General features: G+C 41.8%; 1 protein-coding gene across 13 annotated transcripts in view; it reads right to left on the reverse strand.

Annotated features, from left to right (window-relative positions):
- PPFIBP1 (PPFIA binding protein 1) overlaps nucleotides 1-18,382 on the reverse strand; it is a 167,851-nt gene that overhangs the window by 15,525 nt on the left and 133,944 nt on the right. For 9 of the 13 annotated variants that reach the window (XM_036296586.1, XM_036296578.1, XM_036296580.1 and 6 more), the window contains 6 exons: nucleotides 16,317-16,401; nucleotides 14,320-14,474; nucleotides 6,519-6,631; nucleotides 5,901-5,957; nucleotides 1,983-2,043; nucleotides 1,586-1,615 (listed from right to left, as the gene is read on the reverse strand). In XM_036296586.1, coding sequence (XP_036152479.1) covers nucleotides 1,586-1,615; nucleotides 1,983-2,043; nucleotides 5,901-5,957; nucleotides 6,519-6,631; nucleotides 14,320-14,474; nucleotides 16,317-16,401 — 501 coding nt within the window. The remainder of the gene's footprint in view (nucleotides 1-1,585; nucleotides 1,616-1,982; nucleotides 2,044-5,900; nucleotides 5,958-6,518; nucleotides 6,632-14,319; nucleotides 14,475-16,316; nucleotides 16,402-18,382) is intronic. The other 4 variants (XM_036296583.1, XM_036296587.1, XM_036296590.1 and 1 more) reach the window with 2 other exon arrangements.

Here is an 18,382-nt window from a genome sequence, read left to right on the forward strand (position 1 = left end):
TGATTGCAGTTAAAGGAATAACTAAACTAGTACATTGATTATGAATACCAAGTGCCACATGAGAAGTTCAAAAAGTCAATTCTTAAGCTACTTAAGAAACAACAAAACATGCTTGTCACTAACTTATAATTCATATTTAAATATTAGGGACTTTAAAAATTAGGATAGACAGAGAAATTCTCAAGTGTTCTTTGCCTTATTCCCCCCCCCCAAAAAAAACACATAGAGATAAAAAACCAGAATAGCAATAGACTTCTTTTCCAATAATTATGACACAGATCTGGCTATGAGACAGTTCATAGTCTTTATAAATGAAATCCTGGGATATATTCATATCCTGCCTGAAAGTTGCTAAATTTGGATTAACAATTTTCAAAAACTGTGATATATTCAGATACCCTTACCTAAAACTAAACTGACTATAATTAAATTGTTCTTGGTTGATTCAGAAGCTACTTCAGATTTCTACAGTATTTCAGAACTTCCATTGTGATTAAATTATGCTTTTTAATGCTGCTTATTATTTTTAGCTTTCTGGTTATTTGAACTGGCAATTATAGTAACATGGTCTTTTATATGGTTTCAGTATTATGCAACAATGCTTTTGTTTGGATGCTCTCATTTCTCTAACATCTCCTGCCCTCTGTTTCTTCCGAAGTGGAGAAAAGGGCAAGGGGATGGATATAGGCTCTTAAGGTGGTTGGTTCTTTTACTCTACATATTTACTGCTCATAGTAACTAAAAGTTTACAGATGCCACAGATTAGTGGCACTAATATTCATGTCTTAGCGCTGATGTCAAAAGCACTCCGCTATTGAGTTGGCAGGGCAAAAGAACAGAGGATGGCTTTAATTACAGCTGTGCCCGCTGTCTGTGCTTCCTCAGCTCTACCTACACTATGACTCAAGGCACCGAGAGCCAATAGCCAATAAATTGCATCTGGAAGTAGCCTGTCTACCAGACGGTAACCTCTACGAGGCTAATGATCGAAAATCAGAGGAAAGAAGACCCAGAGCACATCTCAATGATGCCTCTAAAATAGCAGACTGCTGTAGGTGGACAGTGGTTGCATAAAATAAATCCCTGGTGATCTAAGAAGGGCCTTCTGTGAGGTCAAAGGAAGACCAGTGACAATCGCTAAGAACGTTAAGCTGCGTGACTGAGAGTTTGGCATTTTCTTTTTGTTTTTCCAATAACCTATTGAGGTGAAATTCATGTAACATAAAAGTAACTATTCTAAAGTAATGCAGTGGCATTTAGTACAGTCACAATGTGTTGCAAACAACCGCCTCTATCTAGTTCCAAAAGGCCTCCATGTTCTAAAGGAAAACCCCTTAGCATTAAGCGGCTTCTCCCGCTTCCACTCTCCTCCGCCCCTGGCAACCACCAGCCTCCGAGCTGTCTCTATGAATTTATCTAGCCTGGATATTTCACATAAATGGAATCATATAATACGCAATCATTTGTGTCTGGCTTCTTTCATTTAGTATGTTTCTGAGAGTTTTGTCTACTAGAGGCATTTAAGCAATCTTATGCATTAGAAGTCTAAAACATTTTTACATTGCAACCTGGACATGAAAATTACCTCTGGAGGCTTCTGAATAGACTCCTTTTCCTGTTCAAAACAACAACAGTTAAGATTGTTATAGGAATCCCTTATATATTCATAGTTTGTCACATACAATTCCATAAATTAAAATAAATTTACATATATATCCCAGCTTCAAAATCTGTTTCATTTATTTCCAACAACGTTTTATTATTAAAGTCTCTATTTTTGTTTTTATGCACTACTTTCAATCCTTCCTACCATACTTCTTGATATTTATCCTTAACCCAATCATTTCCTATTATCTAATAATTTTCCGTCAAGAAACCACAAGCTCTTCTTAAGAGTTTTACTTGCAACATGGGAAAAGATGAAGATCCCTAAATATTTTCTTCTCAGGGTAACAGACAGGAAAAAAAAACACAGAACCAACCCCATCTGATGACTCTTTCTTCAGATTGCCCAGGCTGCTAGACTTCTGCAGACTTGAAGTTCTAAAAATAACAATAATAATAATTAGGATTAATAATAAGTGGCTCTGGTGCCACTGTTTTTAAGTAGGATATCTTTGAAAGAAACTAGAATTGTGTGTGGGTTGAATCCTGGTAATAAAAGAACATCTGGATTCCGGCAGTCACTTATGTGCTTAAGAAAATTATAACATTTAGTTCTTTTAAAAGCAGGGGTGGTTAACTGTCCTGCCAATAACTGTAAACGTTCTGCACATGTTTGAGTAGCTGGAAAAACACTTAGGACTATTCTTGTGATGTCAATATTTGAAAATTTAAACCAGTTTTCCGAGGCCTAATGTTATATCCTTTGCAAATATACCTTTATACACTGGGAACTTTTTAAGTATTCATATACTGTCCTATCTAATAACAGACAAACATGGTAATTGACCATACCTTTGCTACACCTCCCATTGGCTAATCAGCACGATATGCAAATTAACCCAACCAAGATGACGGCCGGCAGCCACGCACTGAAGCAAGCAGGAGGCTTGCTTGCTCCAGTGATGGAGGAAGCCAAGGTTCCCCGCCTGCTGCAGCCCAGCTCTGAGCTCCGAAAGCAACAAAGTTTCAATTATAGAAGCTAAACAAACCCCAGCTACCTGCTTTCAGCAGGCCGTGGCCTCAGAGCTGGAGCGAGCAGGAGCCGGCTCTCAGCTCCAGTGACAGCAACAAAGTTTCAATTATAGAAGGTAAATAAATCCCAGAATAAAAGAAAAACAAAATGGAGAGGCTGGGAGCTTCAGTCGCTGGCCAGTCTGAAAACGGCCCTCAGCCCCTCACCCAGACTGGCCAGGCACCCTAGTGGGGACCCCCACCCTAAAGGGGGTGTGGCCAGCCTGAAAACAGCCATCAGCCCCTCATCCAGACTGGCCAGGCACCCCAGCAGGACCCCCACCCTGATCCGGGACACCATTCACGGCAAACCAGCTGGCCCCCACCCGTGCACCAGGCCTCTATCCTATATAGTAAAAGGGTAATATGCAAACTGACCCTAACAGCAGAAAGACTGGGAATGACTGGTCACTATGACACACACTGACCACCAGGGGGCAGACGTTCAATGCAGGAGCTGCCCTCTGGTGGTCAGTGTGCTCCCACATGGGGGAGCTCTGCTCAGCCACAAGCCAGGCTGATGGCTGCCAGTACAGCGGTGGTGGTGGGAGCCTTTCTTGCCTCCTCAACAGCGCTAAGCATGTCCGACTGCAGCTTAGGCCTGCTCCCCACTGGCAAGTGGACATCCCCCGAGGGCTGCTGGGCTGCCAGAAGGGTGTCTGATTGCCAGCTTAGGCCCAATCCCCCAGGGAGCAGGCCTAAGCCAGCAGGTGGTCATCCCCCGAGGGGTCCCAGACTGCGAGAGGGCACAGGCTGGGCGGAGGGAACCCCCCCCCCCCGAGTGCACAAATTTTTGTGCACCGGGCCTCTAGTTTACATATAATCCTCTAATTAAAATAAAGGATGAAGCCCTGGCCAGTGTGGCTCGGTTGGTTGGGTGTTATCCTGTGCACCGAAAGGTTACTGGTTCCACTCCTGGTCAGGGCACATGCCTGGGTTGTGGACTAGGTCTCCAGTAGGGGGAGTGCAGGAGGCAGCCAATCGATGTTTTGCTCTCACACCAGTCAATGTTTCTCTCTCCCTCTCCTTTCCTCTCTCTCTAAAAATCAATTTAAAAAATCTCTTACAAAAATAAATAAAGCATGAAATTTTACTTTTCAATTCTCAAAGAAATCGATTTTCTGAGTCTGACAGAGCACTTCATTTGTAATTCTGATCAAAGCATAGTAGAGGAATTCCTCTTACTGTCCGTATAAATTCATTTGCTATCCTCGTTACAGCAAAGTGACATTGTAAACATTCGAAGGCACTCTCTTTAACAGGAATAGCATTCAGTTTTATAGAGCTGGTCTTATTTAAAACTGAAGGCAGGAATATGTTACTAGTTTCAAAAGAGAGAGGAAAAAAGTAATACTTTTGCTCAAAGAAACAGAATAATATAAATACCAGGTGTACCAGTTAATAATGTAGATTTTGCAATCAAAGAAAACGTGATCATTTCAAGAGAAACATCAAAAGTGCTTTATTCAAAGTAATGTCCATCGCTAGCTATACATTTCCCCCATCCTTCAGGTAATTTGTGGGTACCATCTCAATAGAACGTTTTTTGTTTTGAGGCAAACATTTCAGAGACCCAATTTTCCCCTTCTTCGTACGTTTTGAAATGCTGCTCAGAGATTGCGTGTGCCATCATCAGAACAAGTGGTAATCTGAAGAAGCAAGGTCTGGTGAATACAGTGAGTGGGTTAATACTTTCCAGGCAATATCTTTTACCATGTCTTTAACTGGTTTAAATGTGTGATGGTGCGTCATCATGAAGCAAAATTACTTTGCTGTCTTCTGGCCCATTCTGGTCGTTTCACAATCAAATCGCGGTTTCAAATTGATTATTTGTTGTCGGTAGCGATCAGTATTAACGGTTTCACCTGGTTTTAGAAGCTCATAATACACCACACCTTCCTGATCCCGCCAAACACAGAGCATTGTCTTCTTTCCGAAGCGATTTGGCCTTGCAGTCGATGTTGATGGTTGACCTGGATCAACACATGATTTTGTGCGTTTGGGATTCTCAAAATAAATCCACTTTTCATCGCCAGTCACAATTCGATGCAAAAATGAATTTCTTTCGTGTCGTTGAAGCAACATTTTACTGATGACTTTTCGGTTTTCTATTTGTCTTTCGTTCAGTTGATGTGGCACCCATTTTCCTTCCTTTAAAATCTTTCCCATTGCTTGTAAACGATCAGAAATTGTTTGCTGAGCAACGTTTAATCTTTCTGCAAGTTGTTTTTGAGTTTGACATGCATCTTCATCCAATAATGCTTGTAATTGTTGGTCTTCAAACTTTTTCAGTTGACCTGGATGTACTTTGTCTTTCACATCGAAATCATAACTTTTAAAGCATTTAAACCAGCGTTCACAAGTATCTTGAGATGGAGCATGCTCACCATAAGCTTCCTGAAGTATACGATAACTTTCAGCAGCACTTTTCTTCAAAATAAAGTTATGAATTAAAACTTCCCGCAAATACTCTTTTTTTGGCACAAAATTTGACATTTTTAAGCATAAAAAATATCTATGAGGTTAATCCCTTCAGCAAATTTGACATATGAAGTTTTGAAGCTTGCTGTCAATACAACAAAACAGCATACATATCAAATCGCATATATATCAACATATGTGTAACTCCACCGGTTAAAAAAAAATCCGCACTAGTAACTGGTACACCTGGCATACAAACAGATGTTTAAAAGGCATTTGTCATGTATTTTTGTGTAAATACGTTGCCTGAAGTGTCTGCCACCATATAAAGTATAATGGTGAAAAAGATCTTATCTTTGAGTACTTTTTGAGGAATACATTTTCCTAATTTAATCCAGACTTGAATTTGGATAAACATAGATATTAGGTCAGTTTATCAATTTGAAAGTGCAGAAAACCAATGCAGACTTTCCAGCCACCACACTACTCTGTGATTCTGTTCTGCAAGATTTAATATATCAGCACAAAAGTGAAATTATAAGCACTGAACTTCAGGGGAAAACTGGTAAAGAAGGCTAAAGATCTACAGAAACTTGGCATGAGACAATGATAAGTGAGCAAGTATTTCTTTGTCAACTTACATCCCCCACCCTCACCTCACCTCCACTTTATCATTACAGTTTCATTCATTAATTCAGGCCTCATAGTCACTCACTTTCAATACTGGTTATTGTTAGTGTAAGGGAAGCTTCCTCTACCAAAGTACCAACCACATTTTTCACATTCAATCACTTATAACTTACGAAAGACTGTCAGACATTTGGGTTTCAACAGCAGCGCCAAGGGTTCTTTTTCCATCACTAAAATGTAAAAAAAAAGAAAGTATTTGTAAACTTCATGAAGAAAAGACCATATATATTCCAAGTGAACAGAACTGTCAAAAACAAACACTTGGGCAAGGAAAGCTATTTCTCTTTTTTTGGTATTGTGTTTTATTTTATTTTGTTTAACTGTAAGATTAGGCAATTAATTTGGGACTATGTTCCCCCAAAATCCTATTTGCCTATGCAAAAACTATTGTATCCCTGTCCTATCTCCTTCATAGCCATTGTCCAGTCTCAGGCACAGGACTGCTGTTATTCTGCTCGCAGCCCTTTGAGGGGCACCCAGGACCTAGGACAAGACCCCCCTCTCTAACCTGACCCAAAGCACATCCTCAGCCTCCTCTCCAGTTACTTCTGGCTTCACACCTGTTATTTCAATAACACAAAACTGATAAGGTTTCCTGGCGCATGTCTTACTGTTTCTTGCTTCTCTGGGTAAGAAATCGTGTCTGTCAATAAATGCAAAGCACCCTTGTTTTTGGTTGACCTACTTTTCCAAACATTTATATTTGCAACGTTAGGACATTAATGACATACTTCTCAAATGAAGTCTCGGACTTAGGAGGCAATTTTGCTTTCTCAGGCGTTTCCAAGCCTTTAGATGCTGGTAATAAAGAAGGGGTTGACACCTGCAAGATGCTGGTGTGGAACTGTAATATAATAATAAAAAGTCAAAAGTGAGTCACATCAAACAAAACACAAGCCACAGAGCAACCAAAATTCAGGATATAAACACCTAGAAATGCTAATCAGAGAAAACATTCTGGAGGAAGGTAATTTTTGAACCTGGTTCTGTATAAGATACTGAATATTGTAAGACACAATAAATACCATTAATTAAGTTAATAGTAAAATCTTAACACTTGCCTAAGGCAACTCACTTCACTTGGCATCAATTTTCTCTGTAAAATGAGCACTACTTTCACTTTAGTTTCTACTGCTAGTCTAAAATAAAATGTTGGTCACTCCAGTTAATTATTATTTTGTGTGTGAGCAAGCTAATTTCAATGAACAGAATTAATGAAAAATAAAATTAAAACAATTTATAATATACTTTGTGATTATACTATTTAAAACACTTTGCTTAATAGTAACAATATTACAACAACAACAAAAATGCACTTTCCTACACAAATGCCTTGTGTATCCTGAGGATGGACTCTGTGAAAAAAAATTATATACCCTGATTTTCAATAATTTCTGACAACCAGAGAACAGTTAGATGGTTGGACACATCATGATCAAATAAATGAAACACTTGTAGCAAATATTTCGGTAAAAAAGTGAACAAAACTCGCCTCAGTGAGTTGACTCACTTCTGCAGGTCAACCAACCATGACTCACCTCTGTAAGCCAGCCACCAAGGTAGGGACTCACACCAGCAAACACACCTCTAAATGCCACCCAGTCAACAGCAGTCTCACCTTCATAACCACATCCGGCTGCTGTCAACTCACTCCTGCTTCCTCTGAAGGTCCACCAGTCCCTGAGCTCCAAGCATCCTAAAATCCTCTATATCAGTGGTTCTCAACCTTCCTAATGCTGCGACCCTTTAATACAGTTCCTCATGTTGTGGTGACCCCCAACCATAAAATTATTTTTGTTGCTACTTCATAACTGTAATTTTGCTACTCTTATGAATCATAATGTAAATATCTGATATGCAGGATGTATTTTCATTGCTACAAATTGAACATAATTAAACCATAGTGATTAGTCACAAAAACAATATGTAATTATATATGTGTTTTCCAATGGTCTTAGGCGACCCCTGTGAAAGGGTCATTCGACCCCCAAAGGGGTCGCGACCCACAGGTTGAGAACCACTGCTCTATATGATCAGCTTGGAGAGGGTGTCCCTGACCAACGAAGTCCACTCTCTTAAATAAGCAATAAATTCAGCTTTGTGAGTTTTGTTTCAGTTACTGAGCGGTGGCCTCATCCCTGGACACTATCAAAGGTTATAAAATGTGAAATCTGTTAAAGTAACCGGATTGGGCCCAAGATGGTGTGGGTCATGCTAAGCCCGGCATCAGCAAACCTGAACGGAATGAAATGTCTGTGCTCAGCTCTCCCAGAAAAGGAGGGCCTAGGTCAGCCCAGCAGTACTTCTTGCTCCCACAAGCTACCTGACGGGGCTCCAAGACTTCCCTTTGCTCCATGTAAGGAAAGTAACCCTGTTTTAACCAATCAGCAAGTGCCTCACATAACTTCCCTGCTCCTGCTCACTTCTACAAAAAGCCTTTCATCTTGTACAGCTCCTTGGACCTTTCTATCTCATCTCCTAGATTGGATGCTGCTGGATTCATGAATTGATGCATTAAGCCAACAAGACTTTTTAAATTTACTCAGTCGAATTTTGTTCTTTAATAAGTCATCTTATTATAAAAGAGATTATTTCACTATCTTTTTTTTTTTTTTTCCAGTTTGAATCTTTATGATTTATCCGGGACAACTTATTTAATGATCATCCCTGCTTCCTGAAGTTCTTATCTCCTTGGGTTCCTATTCATGATAAAAGGAATAAATGAACTTCCACTAGCAGACTGATTTTCTTTATTTCCTTTCAAACTTTAGGGCTTTAAATCCAACTTCAAGTCTCCCTCCTGGCATTTAGTTTAAAACTAGTGACCCCGTGCACAAATTTGTGCACATTGAAAGGAAATTAATTAGAAGGCAGGACTGGGTGAGATGGGGCCAGACTCGCCCTGGAGCCAACCTCTTGCAGTCTGGTGTCTGCAGAGTGAGTGGGGTCCCTCTGGCAGGTGGGGTCCCTCGGCCTGGCCTGGAGGGATCGGGCCAAAACTGGGGATTGGGCCAAAACCGGCTCTCCGACATCCCCCGAGGGGTCCCAGAGTGTGAGAGGGCACTCTGCAAAGTTGCTGTAGTACAGGGTGTGAAATGCAAATGCAAGTGTGCAATAAATCATATTTGGGGCCAACAGTGCCCCAGTGTGACCCTGTGAGGAATTGGGCTCTCTCCTCTCTGGTTTTGGGGTGCGTCACTCAAGAACCACTGCTGCCAAGTCATTGCTGCTTGGCCGCTCCAGCATTGAGCATCTGCCCCCTGGTGGTTAGTGCACATTATAGCGACTAGTCAGGTGGTCGAACACTTAGCATATTAGCCTTTTATATCTATACTAGAGGCCCGGTGCACAAAAATTTGTGCATTCGGGGGGGAGGGGCGTCCCTCAGCCCGGCCTCTGCCCTCTCGCAGTCTGGGACCCCTTGGGAGATAACGACCTGCTGGCTTAGGCCTGTTCCTGGGTGGCAGAGGGCAGGCCCAATCCCTAGGTGCAGCCCCTGGTCGGGCTCAGAGCACGGCCGATTGGGGCGTTGGGGCGCCGCCCCGTCATGCACAGAGCAGGGCGATCGGGAGGTTGTGATGCCACCCTCAGTCACGCTCAGGGTAGGGCCGATTGGGGGGTTGGGGCACCGCCCCCTGTCACACTCAAGGCAGGGTCAATGGGGAGGTTGCGGCGCCACCCCCTGTCACGCACAGAGCAGGGCCAATCAGGGGGTTGGGGCGCTGCCCCCTGTCATGCACAGAGCAGGGCCCATCAGGGGGTTGGGGCGCCGCACCCTGTCACACACAGAGCCGCAGGGTGATCAGGGGGTTGGGGAGCTCCCCCCATCAGGCACAGAGCAGGGCTGATCGGGGGTTGGGGCGCCTTCCCCTGTCAGGACAGAGCAGGGTGGATAGGGAGGTTGTGGCCCTGCCCCCATCACACACAGAGCCGCAGGGCGATCAGGGGGTTTGGGCACTGCCCCGTCACGCTGATCCCGGTGCCAGGAGGCCTCTCGGCTCTGCTGATCCCGGTGCTGGGAGGCATATTACCCTTTTACTATATAGGGTAGAGGCCTGGTGCATGGGTGGGTGCTGGCTGGTTTGCCCTGAAGGGTGTCCTGGATCAGGGTGGGGGTCCCCACTAGGGTGCCTGGCCAGCCTGGGTGAGGGGATGATGGCTGTTTGCAGCTGGTCACACATCCTTCAGGGTGGGGGTCCCCACTGGGGTGCCTGGTCAGCCTGGGTGAGGGGATAATGGCTGTTTGCAGCTGGTCACACACCCTTCAGGGTGGGAGTCCTCACTGGGGTGACTGGCCAGTCTGGGTGAGGGGCTGAGGGCTGTTTTTAGGCTTGGGGTGACTGAAGCTCCCAACCGCTCCTTTTTTTCTTTTTTTCTTTTTATTCTGGGCCAGCTTTAGCTTTGAGGCTTGGCTCCAGCTCTTAGGCCTCTGCTGCTGAAAGTAGGTTTCTGGCCTTTGCTTACAATGTTGCGATCCTGCTGGCTGAAACCGGGCGGACCAAAGCAGGTTTCTGGGGTTTTGTTTAGCTTCTATATTTGTTACATAGTTGCTTAGAGTTGCAGCTCAGAGGCCGGCAAGGCAGGCGGGGAACGTTGGAGTCCTCCGTCACTGAAGCAAGCAAGCCTCATGTTAGTTTCAAGCTGCCTGGCTGCCGGCTGCCATCTTGGCTGGCAGTTAATTTGCATATTGCCCTGATTAGCCAATGGGAAGGGTAGCGGTCGTACGCTAATTACCATGTTTCTCTTTTATTAGATAGGATCTATATCTATATCTATCGATATCTAGATAGATAGATGTGGCTGAACACCTTCAATCCTCATCAAATCATTCTTGCTCCAAACTCAAAATCTCTCATTAAAACTAAAATGCTGGGCCCTGGCCAGTGTGGCTCATTTGGTTGAGCGCCATCCTATGCACCAAAAGGTTGTCGGTTAGATTCCTGGTAAGGGCACATTCCTCAGGTTTCAAGCTCCATCCCTGGTAGGGTGTGTGCAAGAAGCAGTTGATCAAAGTTACACTCTTGCCTGGATGTTTCTCTTTTCTCCTTTCCTCTCTCTCTAAAAATAAATAAACTATTGTTTAACACCCCCACCCAAAAAAAAACCAAACAAAAGAAAAAAATTGCAATGCACCCAGCAAAGACTTTTTTAAGGATATGAGATTATCTGGGTGCATCCAACATATAGCAGCATCCTGTCTCTATAAATATAGCTCACTCAATGGCTGTTGAGTGTAACTTTCCCTTAACCCCTAGAGTGCCGGGGAGCACGATCGCGCTCCTCCTGTCTTTCGCCAAAAGTGCCGGGAGCGCTATCAAAGCTTCGAAATGGCGTCCATTTCTAAGTGTGCTTTTATTAGTGATGATGATATTGCTAAATATATCAATGTAGTGAAGGTTTCCTTAAGTTTTTGAATATGTAACTTCATTTACTTGTGATTCATAATTTTTTTCCTAAACTGCTGTAAAATCAGCAAAAATGCCTTGGCAATTTTAGCATAGTTCCTAGGATATTGGTTGGCACTCAAAGGGTTAAGCAGTAAATATATATTCGGCTTCCGGCAAGGGACCTTTTCCCTCTAAAACATTTCTTATTTCTTAGCGAGTCCCTTTTTCCCCCAATTTTATTGACATATAATTGACATACAGCACTGTATAAGTTTCAGGTTTACGGCATAATGACTTGACTGATTTATATTCTGAAAATGATTACCACAATAAGTTTAGTTAACGCCCATCACCTACGAGACTAAAAAAAGGGAAGAAAATGTTTTTGTTTTCCCTTGTCATTAAAACTTTTAGGATGTACTCTCTTAGTAACTTTCAAATATACTACACATCAGTGTTAATTATAGTCATATGATTGTACATTACATTCCCAGTAGTTATATTTATCTTATAACTGGAAATTTGTACCTTTTACCACCAATCCACCCACTACTAATCCTTGCTAATGACATATTTTAGCCCTCTCTTATATTTAAGAGAAATGCTAATTGTTGTCTCCCTGAATTCATTTTCATTCAATTCAAATTTCATCTTCTCATTATGTAATTATCAGCAACAGATGTAAAAAGTAAAGATGCCATTTGGTGTCTTCTAATTACTTACTGAGATGAGCAAATAAGGAACTGTTAAATATAAGGGACCTAAGGTTGTTTTGTTAAAAAATAAAACTTTTTCCCATTCCCAGTCTCTCCAGACAGCACATTATATTAAAACTAGAGGCCTGGTGCATGGATTCGTGCACTGGGGTGGGGGGGTGTCCCTCGCACCGGTGCACAATTAGGAGCAGGGAGGGACCGCAGCAGGGCTCCAGGGCATGTCCAGCCCATCTCGCCCAGTCCCAATCAGCCGGACCCCAGCAGCAAGCTAACCTACCAGATGAAGCATCTGCCTCCTAGTGGTCAGTGCGCATCATAGCTACTGGTCAAACAGTTGCTTAGGCTTTTATATATATAGATTAAGAAATGGTTTGAGGGGGCTGTCAGGAAAACAGTCTTAAAATGAAGACATGTGTGTGTCTTTGTTAAGACCTTAGGAAGATTTAAGGGGGTGCTGTCTCACTGACCCTTAAAAACAGATCTTAAACTCTAAAAATAAAGGGATATCCCACAGTAGCCTTACAGGGAACCTAAGGTAGAGAAGGATTATTGTGAAGGTATCTCATTAATCAGATAATGCTTTTATCTAATGGAGTGGATAACAAATTGACTCATAAGAAATTCTGAATGTTTAAAATATTGTACCAAAGGGACTAAAAGGGACAAAGATAGGAAAAAATTAAAGGCGGCTTTGGACCTATATGGACACTTTTACAGAAAACTACTACCTGCAAGTACATCCCCTTCTTGTAGGAAAGGAAGGATGACTCAGAAGGAAAAACCAAGAGCCCAGAGGACTGAGTCCTAACAAAGGAACTGGCACCACACGCCTGGCTAGATTTTGGAATTGCTATGAACTAGTGATGCCTGTGTCCCTTCTGTTGTCCCTCTTTTAAATGAGAGTGCCTGGAGCAGTTATGTTATACCTATCCCACAATTGCATGTCAGGTGTGTGGGGGACAGAGAGCTTGTCCCTTAAGTTCCCGGTTCTTAAACTGAATGGAGTGTACCCAAGAAGCTGTTCCCAAGAAGATGCACCTGGGGAGCGTTGTGTACATCATGACCTGGTCTGGATGACAAGTTCCTGGGATGCTGATGCCTAATTGGAATGAAACTAAGGGGTCTTTGGAGAGGGGTTGGGTACACTGCGCATGGGAGAGGGATATAAACTGTTGTAGCCAGAGAGTGAGGGACAGATTTATTTTCCAAATGTGGTTGCACCAAGAGATCCCATCTCACATGTTCTTACAATGTGACATTGCCACTTGTCCATCAAGAGGTAACTGATAACTTGCCGAAACCGGTTTGGCTCAGTGGATAGAGCGTCGGCCTGCGGACTGAAAGGTCCCAGGTTTGATTCCGGTGAAGGGCATGTACCTGGGTTGTGGGCACATCCCCAGTGGGAGATGTGCAGGAGGCAGCTGATCGATGTTTCTCTCTCATTGATGTTTCTAACTCTCTATCTCTCTCCCTTCCTCTCTGTAAAAAAAATCAATAAAATATATTAAAAAAAAAAAAGGTAACTGATAACTCCTTCTCCATGAATCTGGGTGGGCCTATGACTAAGGAGAAGAGATGCTACATGACTTCTGAGAAACATCATAAAAGGTAATACGAATTTGCCTAGTCCTCTTCTTGGGATGCTCATCTTCAGGACCAGCCATTGTATTATGAGGAGGCCAAGCAGTCACATGCAGTGGGTCCAGCCAGGGCCTCAGCTGAAGTCCCAGCCAATGGCCAGCCTCAACCACCAGATAGAAGAATGGGCGGCCTTCAGGTGACTCAAGCCCCAGCCTTTGCGCCACTCCTGCTGCTGCCAAGTGGAGCAGAGAACAGATGTTCCTGCTGAGCCCGGTCCAAAGGGCAGATTCGTCAGCAAAATAAATGTTGTCATTCAAGACACAAAGTTTTGGGGTGGGGCGCAATAGATAATGGAGAAAGGTATCAGTGGCAATTTGATATGAAAGTAAAATAAGTGAGTTTAAGACTTTATTCTCCTCCAGTTGCTTCTTCCAAATCTAAAGAAGTCAGAGGAAAATTTCAATCCTTCATCTTACAGCGTCTCCATCAAAGGTGACTCAAATCCACTTCTCTATATAATCTCACTTTATCCCCCCTTTATTTATTCCCTAATTATTTAATATGTAGATTAGAATCCCGTATTTAAGGTGACATCTATTTCCCAAGGGATTCTTATATTTTTCCTGAATTACATAAGCAATTTTGACATTGCCCAGGGCATTTATTTATTAAAGAGAAGGGGGAAAAAAACCTACACACATTTCAAATAAAAACCTATAGAAAAAAAACTTTCAGGGCAAACCAAGACATCAGTATCAAACTGAGAAAAAATCCCATGTCCACAGCACTTTAACTTCCAATGACACACTCTCTCCAGCAGGAAGAGACTATTGGGAGTCTATACATACCTCTTCTGGAACACTTGTGTTCAGTGGGTCACGACTGGGAGACCCCATCACTGGCGTGGATGACAGACCTTTCTCCAGTTCCCCCAAACCCTGTACTTCCAGCAAAGTGGAGATGGAACTGGAAGTGGGCAGGTCGTCATAGTCACCCTCTTGGCCTAGGAAAAGACAAAGAAAACAGAGGGCCAGCAGCAAATTTTCATTTATAGTTCACTTTTGGAAGAAGAATCCCAAATATATTAAATGTAAAAATTTTTCTGATCCTCAAAAAAAAAAAAAAAAATCAAAGGGTCAGCTTCTGGAATCACTTGAAAAAACACAGGACCTAGGAAACAACACCTTCAACTGGTAGCATCTGAGGCCCTGGGGCTTTGGGCCACGTGAGTAACCAGCAGTGGTATTAATAGAGGTATTAACTGATAGTGGTGTCAACAGGGGCAATGATAGACTCACAAGATTAAAATTAAAAAGTGAATTCAGTCTGGCCGGCGTGGCGCAGTGGTTGAGCATCTGCCTATGAACTACGATGTCACAGTTCGATTCCCGGTCAGGGCATATGCCTGGGTTGCGGGCTTGATCCCCAATGTGGGGCGTGTAGGAGGCAGCCAATCAATGAATCTCTCTCCTCATTGATGTTTCTCTCCCTCTCTCCCTCTCCCTTCCTCTCTGAAATCAATAAAAATATCTTTTTTCTAAAAAAGTGAATTCAGTTCAACAACTCTCCTGTACTTTCGTTTCAAAATTTGGAGGCTTTACACAAATTTCAGTTCAGAAATAAGCAAGCTGAGAAATACCAGTGGTACCAAGAGAGTCACCATTTAAACAACTCCGTTTTCATCACTACCAAGCTCCTAAAGAAAAAAGAAAAACATAGAAAGAGAAGAAAAAGAGATAACGCCCTTTTGATCCCCCAAAAGGATCCTTTTATTCCACACATTTTAAAGCAGAAAGAACAGCATAATGGGAAAAAGCAACCACGAGTGTCTTCCAAAAGACTTGCTAATCTCCAGTGCTTATTTTTAGAGCAAATAACCCCATCTATGCATTGATAATAAACAAGAGACCTTTTAAAGTCCTTAACATTTCTGTTTGTTTTGAATGACTCCAAAAGTTTTCCACATTTGAGGACAACCGATAAATAATAAATACAACAAACTGCATAACTATCTTTACTTAGATGTCTTACAGGGTGTGTGTGTGTGTGTGTGTGTTCTTTTAATTTAACATTTTCAAAATCGGACATGATGCCCCTTAACCATGCCAATGTTCCTTCTCTAGGTTTCTCTATCTTGGAAAATGGAACTATCATCCAGCCAATTGCATTAATCAGAGGTCTTTCTTAATTCTATCTCTTCTTCATTCAATACATCAACATCTATCTCCACTCATTCAATACATCAACACCAAAATATATTTCCAGTCAGTACCATCAGATCTTTCCACTTGGAATACTGCCACGGTCTCTTAAATAGCTTACCTTCCTTCCAACACTGCTCCTTCCCAGTATGGTCTATTTGATACAAAGATCTTATCATTGACTTGTTAAGACCCTTCAGTGGATCCCTAGGGGACAAGTAAGAGGGAAAACTCCCCACCTGTATGATCTGGTTGGTACTCACCTCTAATAATTCTATTTCACTCTTTCCCCTAATCACTACCTTCCAGTTATACTGGTCTTTTACTTCTTAAACACACCAACTCCTCCCTAACCGTCCCCCCATCCCCACTCAAAAAGTTCTTGCATGTGCTGTTGTACTCTCTTTCTGGAACGCTATCTAATGGATTCCTTAGAAAGGCTCTCCCTGGTCATCCAATCTACAGTATGCTCTTTAGCCTATATGCTTTCAGGCAGCGAACAGATGCTGAACAATATCACTGAATGAATGAGCTATCTAATTAGAGATAATGGGTATGTTTCATAAAAGAAATTGAGGCCAAATATAAAAGATTATGGCCACTTAAAAATCAAGTTAAGTAGAAAACATTTAGAGCTACAGTACCTTTTTTACCTTGGGCCAGTAACACCGTATCTTGCATTTTCTTGTACCTGTTCAGGCATTGTCGAAGATCTTCTATTTTCCGATCCTATTAATAAAATAAATTATCTTCTAATGCTATGATTTTAAAATGGTAAAAGTAATTGCAACACAAAGATAAGTAGACATGAGTTATTTACATTATTTAAAGAATATTTCTAAACTTTAGTAAAACTACTAATATCTAGAACATCTTTCCTACATATATCAGAGATATATAAAAAGTACCTCTAAATTTAGAGATCCTATCACTCAGCTGCCATCTTTAAAAAACAAAAACAAAACAAGGTATTAATATAAAAAAAAAAAAAAAAAAGAAAGAAAAAGAAAACAAGAAAAAAAAGTCAACTTTAATTACTTTCCTCTCTAACTTATATGCCAAGTCTTGAAAAACAGATCTACACCTGCTGTGTTTATCAGCTGTCATTCATGGCCACCTGGCTTTTCCCTTCTCAAAACATGCCTTTCAATTAGTCATCAGAGAGCTATTTACTAAAAACAATGAACACTTTTATATTTTCTCTAATTTGACCTCTAGTTGGCACTTGATTGACTCCACTCTTTCCTTCCTCTTTTACTTTTCTTTCCACTCTTTCTTTTCTTCTATTTTGGTTTCTTAATCCCTTGATGAGATAGATATTCCACTTCTATAACCCCACTATTACCCAACCCAGCCAATAAAATATAGAGCCTTACGGTTTTGTCCTTTACCCTCTTCTCTTTTCCCCATGCCCTTAACTGTGGTGGGTTATAAAAGTGAGCTCTCTAGCTCCTCCCACACTGAGTGTGGGCTTGGCCATGTGACCCACTTTGGCAAATAAGATATCAATAAATGTGGTTTAAGCAAAGGCTTGAAAAGTATTTTAACTTTGAGGCTTGCCCTCTCCTGCTGCTCTAAGGCCACTATGTGTAGAAGCATAGGCGCTAGCTAGTCTCCTGGAAGAAGAGAGACCATTTAGAGAAGAGATATCTCAGCTGGGCCAACCTAGACCAAGACTGGTCAATCAACAGACACGTGAGTCACACCATCCTATACCATCCAGCCCTCTCCCAGACACTGGCTAATCATAGAGATCAGCTAAGCCAGACCAGACCAGAAGAACCACCTAGCTAACCCACAGAAGTATCAGAAAAATAATAAAAGTGATTTGTCACAGAGCCAAAGCTAACTAATACATTAACCATAGTTTAGTTCCCACCAACCCACAACTAATTATATATTTCTCCTAGCATTGATGAAATTCACTCCCTACTAATCTATAATTCCATAAAAATCCTAAAATTTAGATTTATTTTCAACTTTCTATGAGAAATCTCCTTTTAGATGTCCCATGAACACATCAAATAGAATGTATCCAAAATGAATCTCATTATCTGCCCCTAGTACTTCAGCTTCGCTTGGATGTCCTTAACTCGTGGAGGGCACCATCATTTACCCCACTGATCAAACCAGAAACTCTAAAATCCAAAGATTTTTAAATTTTTTCAACCTGCAAATTTCTCTAAAATATCTTCCCCTCCTTACCACTTCACTGTCATTGCCTTACTTCAACCTCTCCATTTCTCATCTAGCTTAATTGTTCAATCTTTACTCGCCCTCCCTTATTCCTGCCTCTGTTCTGATACCAGAGTTAGCTTCCAAATGGCAATTTAATTATGTCACTGCCCAACACCTACAACCTAAGGTCCCAGATCATTAGCCTGGCATACAAGGTTGCCTATTATTCACTGTAGCTCTTTTGTTAGTCTTATACACTCTTCACCTATATCTCATGTTCCAGAACTTTCCCAGGATGCACTGGGCTGTTTCAAGCCTTGATTTTGAAACATGGTTTCACTCATGGATGCTTTGCCAAGAAGCCTTCATTTTCCTGATGAGCAACTCTTGCTATTCTTCAGAATTTGCTCAAATATGTCCTCTTTGAAGCCTTCTGAAACTACCAAGAAGTTATGTCACTCTTGGTGCAGCTATAGCAGTTTGAGCATCCTGTGAGGCCTCATTCAACATTGGGAGTTTTGTTATTGTTGCA

This window comes from Myotis myotis, unplaced genomic scaffold (assembly GCF_014108235.1).
Source record: "Myotis myotis isolate mMyoMyo1 unplaced genomic scaffold, mMyoMyo1.p scaffold_m19_p_3, whole genome shotgun sequence".
Taxonomy (NCBI): Eukaryota; Metazoa; Chordata; class Mammalia; order Chiroptera; family Vespertilionidae; genus Myotis; species Myotis myotis.